This window comes from Ovis aries, chromosome 9 (assembly GCF_016772045.2).
Source record: "Ovis aries strain OAR_USU_Benz2616 breed Rambouillet chromosome 9, ARS-UI_Ramb_v3.0, whole genome shotgun sequence".
NCBI lineage: Eukaryota > Metazoa > Chordata > Mammalia > Artiodactyla > Bovidae > Ovis > Ovis aries.
In genome coordinates, this window is record NC_056062.1 from 65829442 (window position 1) to 65841581 (window position 12140).

Here is a 12140-nt window from a genome sequence, read left to right on the forward strand (position 1 = left end):
CCTCTTGCCCATGGAGGTTTTAAACATGGTTTTACTTGAAGACACAGAGACTTAGGCAAAGGGCCTTATTCTGCTCCAGTCAGACAAGCATGTAAGACCGAGCACTCAGAGGTATGAGCCCTTGAGCAGACAGCTGCACGTCTCTGTTCCCCAGCTTGGGAGGGACTCCCGACTCCCACTTCCTTTCTCAGCCTGCTGCTTTAGGGGCAGGTCAGGAAGCAGCATTCCCTTGGCTCTTTAGGAAGGGCCATGCAGTGAGTGAGTCTTGTTCTTGAGCCCTCTCAGGGTCTCTCCACCACTGGAAGAGCTCAAGTTTGCTGGAGAAGCTTAGCCAAGCACAAACATACATTCTGCGCACTATCCGAAGAGCTGTGTGTGCCGCCATTACTGTTGGACATTACCGCTATGCACACCCTCAGACAGCTGAGGGCTTTGGCAGTCACCCCTGCCCCTACCCTGTGCAGCCGAGCTCTCTCAGACCAGAAGAACCAATCATGACTTTGGAAAGCCTGTAAGGGCACCTGTAGGGAACTAGATTTAAGGAAGGTTGAGAAGTGCTTGCAAACGAGACTCTCAACCAGGGCTGGACATTCTTGCAAACGAGATGTTCTGCCCAGTGTAGGGAACTAGGTTTAAGGAAGGTTGAGAAGTGCTTGCAAACGAGACTCTCAACCAGGGCTGAGCATTCTTGCAAACGAGATGTTCAGCTAAAAATCCTGTTTGTTCCCATGGGAAAAGAACATTGCTTGCACACAAGGATGTTTCTCTGATTCCTCAAAAGGAACAGACCTTGGGACAAAACGGATTCTAAGTTGATAAGGAAGTTCCCCCAAACAAAGTCTTAGCTGCAGTAAATAAGCCAAGGTAAAGGTTATCTCGCCCTGCGCCTGCGCACTGTATAGTCTCTGAATCGTAGTGCTTGGCAGCTTGCCCTGTAGGTTGTTGTGCAAGGGATATAAAAATTAAGCAGCTGTAAGAAGCAAGGGTTAAAATATAAAGATTTAAACCACTCTGCAGTGTTGGTGTGTCATTCCGTCGCCGACATCTGGCGCCCAATGTGGGGCTCGACGGAACCGAAAGGGTAAGCACCCCGGGGCAAAAGGCTAAAAGGGGGACTTTCGGGAAATAGAGAAAAAGAGAAAAATAAAAATCCGAAAGGGTAAACACCCCGGAGCAAAAGGTTGATAGGGGGACTTTCGAGAAAAAGAGAAAAATAAAAATCCGAAAGGGTAAACACCCCGGAGCAAAAGGCTGATAGGGGGACTTTCGAGAAAAAGAGAAAAATAAAAATCCGAAAGGGTAAACACCCCGGAGCAAAAGGCTGATAGGGGGACTTTCGAGAAAAAGAGAAAAATAAAAATCCGAAAGGGAGAGCACCCCGGAGCAAAAGGCTGATAGGGGGACTTTCGAGAAAAAGAGAAAAATAAAAATCCGAAAGGGAGAGCACCCCGGAGCAAAAGGCTGATAGGGGGACTTTCGAGAAAAAGAGAAAAATAAAAATCCGAAAGGGAGAGCACCCCGGAGCAAAACGCTGAAAGGGGGACTTTCGAGAAAATAAGAAAAATAAGAGAAAAAGAACAGAAAAAAAGAAAAAAGAAAAAGAAAAAACTATGGGGAATTCCCCGTCTTTAAAGTCACAATATATGGAGCTGGTTAAGGGGCTCCTGCATTCTATAGAAATTAAAACGTCTACTCGCCGCTTGAGTGAGTTGTTCTGTCTTATAGAGCAGCATTGTTATTGGTTTCAATATCAAACAGAAGTACAGCTGAATTTGAAGGAATGGAAAGTGGTGCAGAAAGAGTTAAGAAGGCAGCATCAAAAAGGAAATGTGATTCCTTTAAGGCTGTGGACTCTATGTAGCGCTATAACACAGGCTTTAAAATTAATGGCTGTTGATAGTGAGGCCGTCTCATGTTCTCTTAAAAAGGAAGATCCCCTATATGAAGATGTGCCTATGAGTGAGGAGAAGGAAGATAAAGGTGAAAGGGGGGCTTCATCTCGGCCTCCGCTCAAACCCCCAGATGATAGTAAAGATTCATCCACTGAGTCAGATAGAGATGTAAGTTCTGGGGAGGATTCAGATTCTGTAGAGGCAATGACTACTGCCTTTCGGAAGGTTTTATCAAATAAAAAGCGAATTTCCAAGGCTGTTAAATCCTCTGCACCACTCTACGCATCCTTATTTCCAGTAGCTGCTGACAAGGCTGAGGTAGGGAGAGAGAATCAGCGATTTACATTTCCTGCTACTAAGTTCTATGATGATGATGATCTTTCAGCACCTCCTGGAGGTTTTGTGGATCCACCTAGCCTCTTTCCCATTATACGTCAGCATGATGCACGGGCAGGAATGATTAATGTTCAATATATGCCTTTGGAGTATAAATTTTTTAAAGATCTTAAGGCCGCTGTTTCTCAATATGGTCCCCAATCTCCTTTTGTTTTATCAATGCTAGAGAATGTGGGAACTTCTAAATTAATTCTTCCTCTTGATTGGGAATCTATAGCTCAAGCTGTTTTAGAAGGATCTCAATGGTTACAGCTTCGTAGTTGGTGGGAAGAAGAAGCCCGAAAACAAGCTAGGATTAATGAGGGACAAAATCCACAAGGTCCTTTAGAAGATAAGTTGATGGGAGAAGGGCAATATCGAGCCTTGAGGGAACAAGCTCAGTACACAGATCAGGAATTGCAACAGGTGCGTCAGGTTTTCTTAAGGGCGTGGCGTAGAGTGGTACCTACTGGACAGGCTCAACCGTCTTTTGTGAAAACTATACAAGGTCCTAATGAGCCTTATACAGATTTTTTGGCCCGCCTTCGGGTGGCTATTGAACGGACAGTTGGTCGAGATGAGATCTCAAAAATTTTGCTTGATACATTGGCATATGAAAATGCTAATCCAGAATGTAAAAGGATTTTGGGACCTTTAAAAGGACAAGGGGCTTCTGTGGCTGAGTTCATAAGAGCATGCTCTGGAGTTGGAGGAATTGAACATCAAGCCTCTGTTTTTGCAGCAGCTTTAGCAAAGGCTGTGAAACCTCAGAGGGGAGGAAATTGTTTTAATTGCGGGAAGCCAGGACATTTTCAGAAAGATTGTAAGAGACGAAGAAATGAGCCAAAAAATGAGCGATTGCCAGAAAAGCGACAGCCCTTAGGTCTTTGTAGGAGATGTGGCAAGGGAAAGCATTGGACTCAGGAGTGTAAATCTAAAACTGATCGGGAAGGGAATCCCTTAAGAGCCCCTTTGTCGGGAAACTTCCCAGTGGGCCTAAGCTCCTGGGGCCCAGGAACAGTACCGGGAGCTCCTTGCCAGTTTCCTGCACAGGTCAATGCCAATCTCGACAGCCAATTTCCTCGAATGGTGCTCAAATGATGATTTCAGATTTGAAGGCTGCTACATTAGGTAGTGCAGCTGCAGATCTTCCATTAGCTGAAAATGTTCTTTTATCCCCAGGAGGAGGTGTTTATAAATTACGGACTAATGTTTTTGGCCCATTACCAAGAGGAACTTTTGGGTTAATTTTGGGACGAAGTAGTGCAACATTAAGAGGATTGATTGTATACCCAGGAGTAATTGATTCTGATTATGTTGGGGAAATTTTAATTATGGTTTCAACATCACAAACTCTTTCTTTACTGGCAGGGGAACGGATTGCACAACTTCTTTTGTTACCTTATCACCCGTTTTCTTCATATTCTAATGAGAGAGTCGGTGGTTTTGGAAGTACTGGAAAAAGTATATTTTGGGAAATGCTTATTAATGACTCTCGTCCTTTAATGTCACTGATTATTGAAGGTATACAGTTTGAAGGATTAGTGGATACAGGAGCAGATGTTTCGGTTATTTCTCTCCAGCAGTGGCCTAATGACTGGAAAAAAGAAAAAATTCCTCTTGTTTTAACAGGCTTAGGATCAATAGCAGATGTGTGGAGAAGCACTCAACCTTTGTCATGCCAATTGTCTAATGGAAAGAAAGTATCTATTTCTTTTTACATTGTTAATATACCTATTAATATCTGGGGAAGAGATCTTTTATTTTCTTTAGGAACAACACTCACCATCTCGTCGGAAAACTTGTAGCCACTGCTCAGATTCCTCGAGCTCTCCCATTGAAATGGTTAACTAATGTCCCTAAATGGGTTGAGCAGTGGCCGCTTCCAAAAGTGAAGCTCGAGGCTTTAGAACAATTAGTAAAAGAACAGCTTCAGTCTGGCCATATTGAACCTTCTACGTCTCCTTGGAATTCTCCTGTTTTTGTCATTAAGAAAAAATCTGGTAAATGGAGAATGTTAACTGATTTAAGGGCAGTTAACAAATGTATAGAACCTATGGGAGCTTTGCAATTAGGTCTCCCTTCTCCTGCTTTGATTCCACAGGATTGGTCTTTGATGGTTTTAGATTTGAAGGATTGTTTTTTAATATTCCTTTGCAAATAAAAGATAGAAATAAATTTGCTTTTACTATTCCAGTGTATAATCATGGGCAGCCCGTAAAACGTTATCAATGGACAGTGTTGCCTCAAGGAATGATTAATAGCCCTACACTTTGTCAGGAGTTTGTTAATCGTGCTCTTATTACTGTGAGACAACAATTTTCTAATTGTCTTCTCTATCATTATATGGATGATCTTCTATTGGCAGCTCCTAGTAAAGAGGAACGAGATACATTTTTTATTCATGTAAAGAAAGCTTTAAGTGATTTTAATCTTCAAATTGCTCCTGAAAAAATTCAAACTGAATTTCCTATTTCATATTTAGGTGCTATTTTGGAACGACAAAGAATAAAACCTCAAAAGGTCCAAATTAGACGAGATAATTTGAAAACTCTTAATGATTTTCAGAAGCTTTTGGGTGATATTAACTGGTTACGTCCCATGTTAGGGATTCCTACACATCAATTGCGTCATTTATTTTCTACTTTAGAGGGTGATACTGCTCTTAACAGTCCTCGATCTCTTACTTCTCAAGCAAAAGAGGAATTACACTTTGTAGAGCAACGGTTAAATGAAGGGTTTCTTACTTATCTACAACAGGATCAACCTATATATTTCATAGTGTTCCATACTCCCTATTCTCCTACTGGAGTTATTGCTCAATCTGCAGGGTTGATTGAGTGGGTATTTTACCCAATAATTATACAAAAAAGCTTACTACTTATACGGATAGAATTGCTTTCCTTATTTTGAAAGGTCGAGGCCGTATTATTCAGTTAATTGGAAGTGACCCTCAAACAATTATTACTCAACTTACTTCCACCCAAATTTCTAATTGCTTACAGTTTAATGAAAATTGGCAGATAGCTCTTGCATCTTATTCAGGGACTTTTTCTAATCAATATCCTCAATCTAAAATGATAGATTTCCTTCGACATACATCAATGGTTTGTAAATCTCCTATATCTAATATTCCAGTTGAAGGAAAAACTATTTTTACAGATGCCAATAAAAATACTGCTGGCTATTGGACTGATACTACTTCTAAAGTTGTTCCACATTCCTTTTCTTCTGTGCAGCCTGCTGAACTTTGGGCCATTTGTTTGGCATTACAGGATTTTTTTGATATTCCTATTAATATTGTTTCTGATTCTAAATATGCAGTCTTTTCATGTATTTATCTTCCTGAAGCCACTTTACCGGTAACTTTAAAAACTAATATTGATAAATTATTTTTTCAGGTTCAACAATTATTAATTAGGCGAACTAACCCTGTCTTTTTTACTCATATACGAGCTCATTCTTCTCTCCCCGGACCATTATCTCAAGGAAATGCAAATATTGATGCCTTACTTTATCCTTTACAGTCTGCAACACAAGAACATTGTTTACATCATACTAATTCTAAAGGGTTACAAAAAACTTATTCGTTAACACGAAAACAAGCTCAACGCATTGTTCGTTCTTGTTCCATATGTGCACCGTTTATTTTGCCCTTTGCCCCTCCTGGAGTAAATCCCAGAGGACTACAATCTAACCAAATTTGGCAAATGGATGTTGTTTTTATTTCTTCATTCAGTAAACAGAAATATGTTCATCATACTATAGATACTTATTCTCATTTTCAATGGGCTACAGCTTTAAGTTCAGAAAAGGCAGATTCTGTTATTACTCATTTATTATTTTGTTTTGCTATTATGGGCATACCTATAGAATTAAAAACTGATAATGCTCCCGCATATCAATCCTCTAAATTATCTCAATTTTTAGAACAATATCATATTAAGCACACTTTTGGTATTCCTTATAATAGTCAAGGACAAGCTATAATTGAAAGAGCTAATCGGACTCTTCGAGAATACATTGAAAAAATAAGAAAGGGGGAGAAAGGCGTGATATCACCAAGGGATGTATTAAATAAAACACTATTAACTCTTAACTTTTTGAATGTCTGGGGAAAAAGTAAGATTACTCCAGCAGAACAGCATTTTGGCAATTCAGAAAAGCAGACAAAAAGCTTTGAACATTCCCAGGTATGGTATAAGGATGAGATAAAGGGATGGGTTCCAGCAGTACTTCACTTCTTGGGGCGAGGGTATGCTTTTATTTCTGTGAATAATTCCAGGATCTGGGTTCCATTGAGATTGGTGAAGTTGCAGAATGAGCGACCCAATCATGCGCCAGTTTCAGGAACTGTCAATGCAGAGGACTTTCACCTTTGCGACAAGAGAGGCAGGTCCACCGACATGGGGACAGTTGAAGAAACTGACTCAAGAAGCTGAGAAAACATTGCAGAAAGCAGGACAACCATTGAATCCTACTAATCTTTTGTTGGCCATGATGGCGGTGGTAACTTGTCAGGTAATGTATGTGGAAGCCGCAAACTATACTTATTGGGCCTATATCCCTAATCCTCCTTTGGTGCGGGCGGTATCCTGGGGTGAAGTAGAAGTCCAAGTTTGTACTAACGAAACTAACTTTTTCCCTCCACCTGATTGTGGAGGGATTGAACAATTATCCCAGCATGTACAAAATTATAACGTTACTAATCTTACTATAGCAGCTGAAGGTATTCCTTTATGTATAGGAGGGCATTCTTTTTGTCTGTCTACAAAAACACACTCACATCATTCTTATAATACTTGGGGAGTTAATTATAGGGGACAACACTTTGCAGTTTTTACTGTGCTCATTTCTTCTCGTGGCTTTAATACTTCACGGTCTTCTTTAAATAAGAGTAAGAGGATACATATGTCCCTCTGCCCTGCTTCATTTTTTGAAGCATCTTTATCACGTCTGGAGTGGGAACATTGCAGGGATCATGACCCTCGTCTAGTTATGAATTTTTCAAATCATGTAATTGTAGATTGGAGTCCTACTCATGGAGAATTTTTAGAAAAATGGTCTAATCGATCTTTAAAATGGCATCGCATAAATGGTACCCTGAATGGTCAAGGAAATGAAACTGTAATATGGCAACATTTTGCATTGGTTCCACCTCAATTACAAATGGATGGGCACCCTCAAGTACAAGGAGATATATGGAAATTATGGGCAGTGTCAGGTGACCTTACTATATGGACGGGAAACTTTACTTTAAATATTAATGATCCTAAAGGGCCATTTCAAGTTCATTTGCATATTAATAAATCTTACTCTGCTATAGCATGTGTAAAATTTCCTTATTCCTTACTGTATGGGCAATGGATTTGGAATGAAATTTTGGGAGTTATATCATGTTCTGATTGTAACTTGACTCAATGCATAAATCGTTCTTGGTGGGAAAATGTTGAAAACAAGATGGTCCATTCCAATAATTATTCTTTGGTCATTGTGAAAGCACGGACTGAACTTTGGTTGCCTGTTAATCTTACTCGACCTTGGTCGGACTCTTTTGCTGTCACTCATCTTGTGAATGCTGTACAAACTCTTCTCCATCGATCTCGAAGAATGCTTGGCATTGTCATCGCATCAATTCTCGCCGTGGCTTCAGTAACAGCAACAGCAACTGTAGCAGGTCTTGCTTTGCATCAAGGCATACAGACTGCTGATTTTGTCAGGGAATGGCATAAAGATGCTCATTTATTGTGGCAACAACAGCATGATTTGGACGCTCAATTGGCTACTGATGTATTGAATTTACAACACACAGTTTCCTGGTTAGGAGATCAAGTGACTGTGTTAGCTACAAAGAGTGTGTTAAAATGTGATTGGAACTCATCTCACCTATGTGTAACCCCTGTTCCCTTTAATATGAGTGAGGGTTGGGAAAAAGTGAAAAGGTCTTTAGTGGGACACCAAAATTTAACTGCTGAAATTATGGAATTGGAACAAACTATATTGTCAACTTTTAGTAAGACGCTGCCTGATATTCTTGGTTCTGATATACTGAAAAGTCTTCAAGAAGGATTAGACAACCTTAATCCTTTAGGGCATGTATCTACACTGTTAACAACATCCTTTGTGAATACTTTGTTAATTGTTGCTTTATGTTTTATTGCTTTTATAGTCTACCGGCGCTGGCGAAAAGGGAAACAATTGAAAGAAGAAGCTTTGCGTATTCAAGCGCTTATTCAGCATCTACAAGAAAAGAAAGGGGGAGATGTAGGGAACTAGATTTAAGGAAGGTTGAGAAGTGCTTGCAAACGAGACTCTCAACCAGGGCTGGACATTCTTGCAAACGAGATGTTCTGCCCAGTGTAGGGAACTAGGTTTAAGGAAGGTTGAGAAGTGCTTGCAAACGAGACTCTCAACCAGGGCTGAGCATTCTTGCAAACGAGATGTTCAGCTAAAAATCCTATTTGTTCCCATGGGAAAAGAACATTGCTTGCACACAAGGATGTTTCTCTGATTCCTCAAAAGGAACAGACCTTGGGACAAAACGGATTCTAAGTTGATAAGGAAGTTCCCCCAAACAAAGTCTTAGCTGCAGTAAATAAGCCAAGGTAAAGGTTATCTCGCCCTGCGCCTGCGCACTGTATAGTCTCTGAATCGTAGTGCTTGGCAGCTTGCCCTGTAGGTTGTTGTGCAAGGGATATAAAAATTAAGCAGCTGTAAGAAGCAAGGGTTAAAATATAAAGATTTAAACCACTCTGCAGTGTTGGTGTGTCATTCCGTCGCCGACAGCACCTGTTGGTTGGTACAGGATATGCTTAATGCTTTCTCTCCATCAACCACTAAACCACGTACCCTGACATTATACCAAGTCCTAGATAGTTTGATTCTGGGCTACAGCCTTTGTAGGAACTGGGGGTGGGAGGTGGGGGGTGGCGGATGGAGATTTCCCTGTAAAGATACCACCTTTCTGCTGGACAGTAAATACTATAGTTTACGGTGCCTACCAGTTTAACAAAGAATTCAGCTACTCTTTAGTTCCACTGTGAAACAAACAGGTCTGCACATAGCAGCTCAGCTACAACCTAGCAATAACTTCAGGGCAGAAGCTGGCTGTTTCCCTGCTTAAAACTTGTTTTCTTTGCTGAGGCCTTACCACTCCCTACCTCCCAGTTTCCCTCTTAGACATGAGTTAACAGTATCCTGATGGTTGGTTTGTAACCTCAGTCAGAATCAGAACTAATGGCATTTACTCATCTAGGAGAAAGAATTTGCCTTTAAGTCTTCTAATCCCTTTTGGTGAAGGTTTCCATTTAGGAGAAAAGGTGTTAAAACCACCTAACCCTAACCGCACCCCCCCGCCCCCCGCCCCTTCCCACTTTGTATCTTATTACTACACCAAATAAAGGCTGGGACTTCTTAAGATACCATTTCAGTTACTATCTAACCTAGGTAGCAAACTTGATTTTTATCCTTGGATGCTCTCTCCTGCCCCTCATGGATCCTTGGTCTTAATTACCATGGAAACATCTAATTCTTCCATTATCCCATGGCTTTTGCTGATTGTTCTGAGATTTCAGTTGTGACTTGTTTTAAAAGACAGGACAGCTGACTGGTTCATAATACATTGGAATAGCTGGATCCAAACTAGAAAGAATAAGCTGTACAGGAATTAGTGCTCAATGTATATTGTATAAATTTGTTGAAACCTTTTGGACGTGAATGTGTTATTTCAAGTGGCTTATATTTTCTCAGACTTACTTGGTGTTAGACCAAACCCAAATGTGTATTTTTTGTTACAGAGCTCTGCTTTATAATTTTGTAATAAAGTTTCAACATAGAAAAAAAAAAAAAAGCAGAAACATTACTTTGCCGACTAAGGTCCGTCTAGTCAAGGCTATGGTTTTTCCTGTGGTCCTGTATGAATGTGAGAGTTGGACTGTGAAGAAGGCTGAGCGCTGAAGAATTGATGCTTTTGAACTGTGGTGTTGGAGAAGACTCTTGAGAGTCCCTTGGACTGCAAGGAGATCCAACCAGTCCATTCTGAAGGAGATCAACCCTGGGATTTCTTTGGAAGGAATGATGCTAAAGCTGAAACTCCTGTACTGTGGCCACCTCATGAGAAGTGTTGACTCATTGGAAAAGACTCTGATGCTGGGAGGGATTGGGGGCAGGAGGAGAAGGGGACGACAGAGGATGAGATGGCTGGATGGCATCACGGACTCGATGGACATGAGTCTCAGTGAACACCAGGAGATGGTGATGAACAGGGAGGCCTGGCGTGCTACAGTTCATGGAGTCTCAAAGAGTCAAACACGACTGAGAGACTGAACTGAACTAAACTGATATAGAAAATTTAATCCAGGATTGAAGTTTCTTCCTGGGCAGAAAATTAGAAAGTCAAGAGAGAGAGGAGAGATAGAGTTTAGGATGTTTGCAGGAGCATGTTTATAATTATGAGCCCTGAAATCTAAACTTGATGAAGAAAAAGAAAAAAACAAAGTTGTGGATAGAGATGGAGCTGAAGGAACTGCATTCTCACTGAGGTTAATTATTTGTCATGGAAGTGTCAGAGTAGTGGGGTGATGATCAGATATGGGGATCTTAGAAAGATTTCAGACATATAGTTTCTGAGAAAAAAAAACAAACAAGTTTTTAAGTGTTATTACAAAGTGATAAAAATATTTCTGTAGTTAAGGAGATAATAATCTCTTTCCCTCTCTTTATTCCATGTTAGCAAAAGCAAACATTCCTTTTTATTATACATAATATTCCATCATATAATACTATCATAATTTATTTCACAAATGCACTCCCTTTTTCTTTCTAGCTTCTTTTCTATTACAACCAATATAATTCTTGTTAAAATATCATGACAATTTTGCTATTTTGTTTGAAGGCTATATTTTAGAAGTATATTTGGTTTATAGGAGTACCTGTCTTCCAGAAAGTGAACAAAACTACACTCCCCAGGATATTAGAGTGCAGCTTTCCCAAGATCCTCACAAACAAGGAATATATGATAATTTTTATATATGATAATCACTAAAATGATATATCATTAAAATGATATATCACTTTATCTTTATTTGTACATCTTCAGTCATGAATGATTTGGGGCATTTACTCTCACATCTTTTTTTTTTATAGTGAGTTTGCTGGTAATCTATACCTATTTGTTCTTTTGTTATACTTAGATTTCTTAATAATTTTTAAGTGTATTAGGATAATTTTCATTTGCAATATACCGCATTGACAACATTGGAATCATGCCACAAATTTATCCCATGCTTTAGGATTGAGAAGGGCATCATTTCTGCATACCATCACTTCCAATGAATAATTTCAATCTTTCTCCTTTCCTATCTGATTGCAAAATATATTATATCATCATTGCTTAAGGTTTATCTCTTTAGCATTTAAAGTTCTCAGAGAATACACACTCTCCACCACCTCAATGATTACCAAATAATAACACCAGTTTATGTAAAATGACCCTATCTCCAACCACATTTGTTTAGTACAGATCCAGAAACTGGACACAGCTAGACCATGCAGAGTTCTTTCCTGAAATTTATTTTTTCCTCCAGGTAACTGGTTCAACTTTAGGTCAATTAATGTAGCTCAGAAACCAGAGTCACTTCACATACATAGCTATGCCTGAATCACAAAGAAAACCAGAGTTGAGAGATGAAAATGTGTTGAGATCCTTCAAATCTCCAGTTCCAGTAGAACCGATGCTCTTTCCTTAGTCCTTAGAAGGAACGTGTCCTTCAAGAAGAAACATCAGCTTTTAAGAAATTCCCTTATTTACTGAAGCTAACTTTGCATTCAACAAAATAATCCTAACTAACATAGAAATAGATATAGCCTCTTAAC

General features: G+C 39.8%; 2 protein-coding genes across 4 annotated transcripts; both read left to right on the forward strand.

Annotated features, from left to right (window-relative positions):
- Positions 1–1021: 1021 nt before the first annotated feature.
- Positions 1022–9018, forward strand: LOC132657188 (endogenous retrovirus group K member 6 Env polyprotein-like). Its single transcript, XM_060393463.1, has 2 exons — positions 1022–1081; positions 6553–9018. Exon 2 carries the CDS (start codon positions 6588–6590, stop codon positions 8541–8543), a length of 1956 nt encoding a protein of 651 aa, XP_060249446.1. The 5' UTR covers positions 1022–1081; positions 6553–6587; the 3' UTR covers positions 8544–9018.
- On the forward strand, positions 1022–9018 carry LOC132657189 (endogenous retrovirus group K member 24 Gag polyprotein-like). Of its 3 annotated transcripts, none has more exons than XR_009594983.1 (2): positions 1022–6788; positions 8437–9018. XR_009594983.1 is itself a non-coding variant. In XM_060393466.1 (2 exons), the coding sequence occupies exon 2, from the start codon at positions 1611–1613 to the stop codon at positions 3366–3368; it is 1758 nt and encodes a 585-aa protein (XP_060249449.1). In that variant the 5' UTR covers positions 1022–1299; positions 1509–1610; the 3' UTR covers positions 3369–9018. The 3 variants fall into 3 exon arrangements, 2 of the variants coding, with proteins under 2 accessions (XP_060249449.1, XP_060249448.1); XM_060393466.1 differs by having other exon boundaries at positions 1022–1299; positions 1509–9018; XM_060393465.1 differs by having other exon boundaries at positions 1022–1180; positions 1251–9018.
- Positions 9019–12140: the final 3122 nt, after the last annotated feature.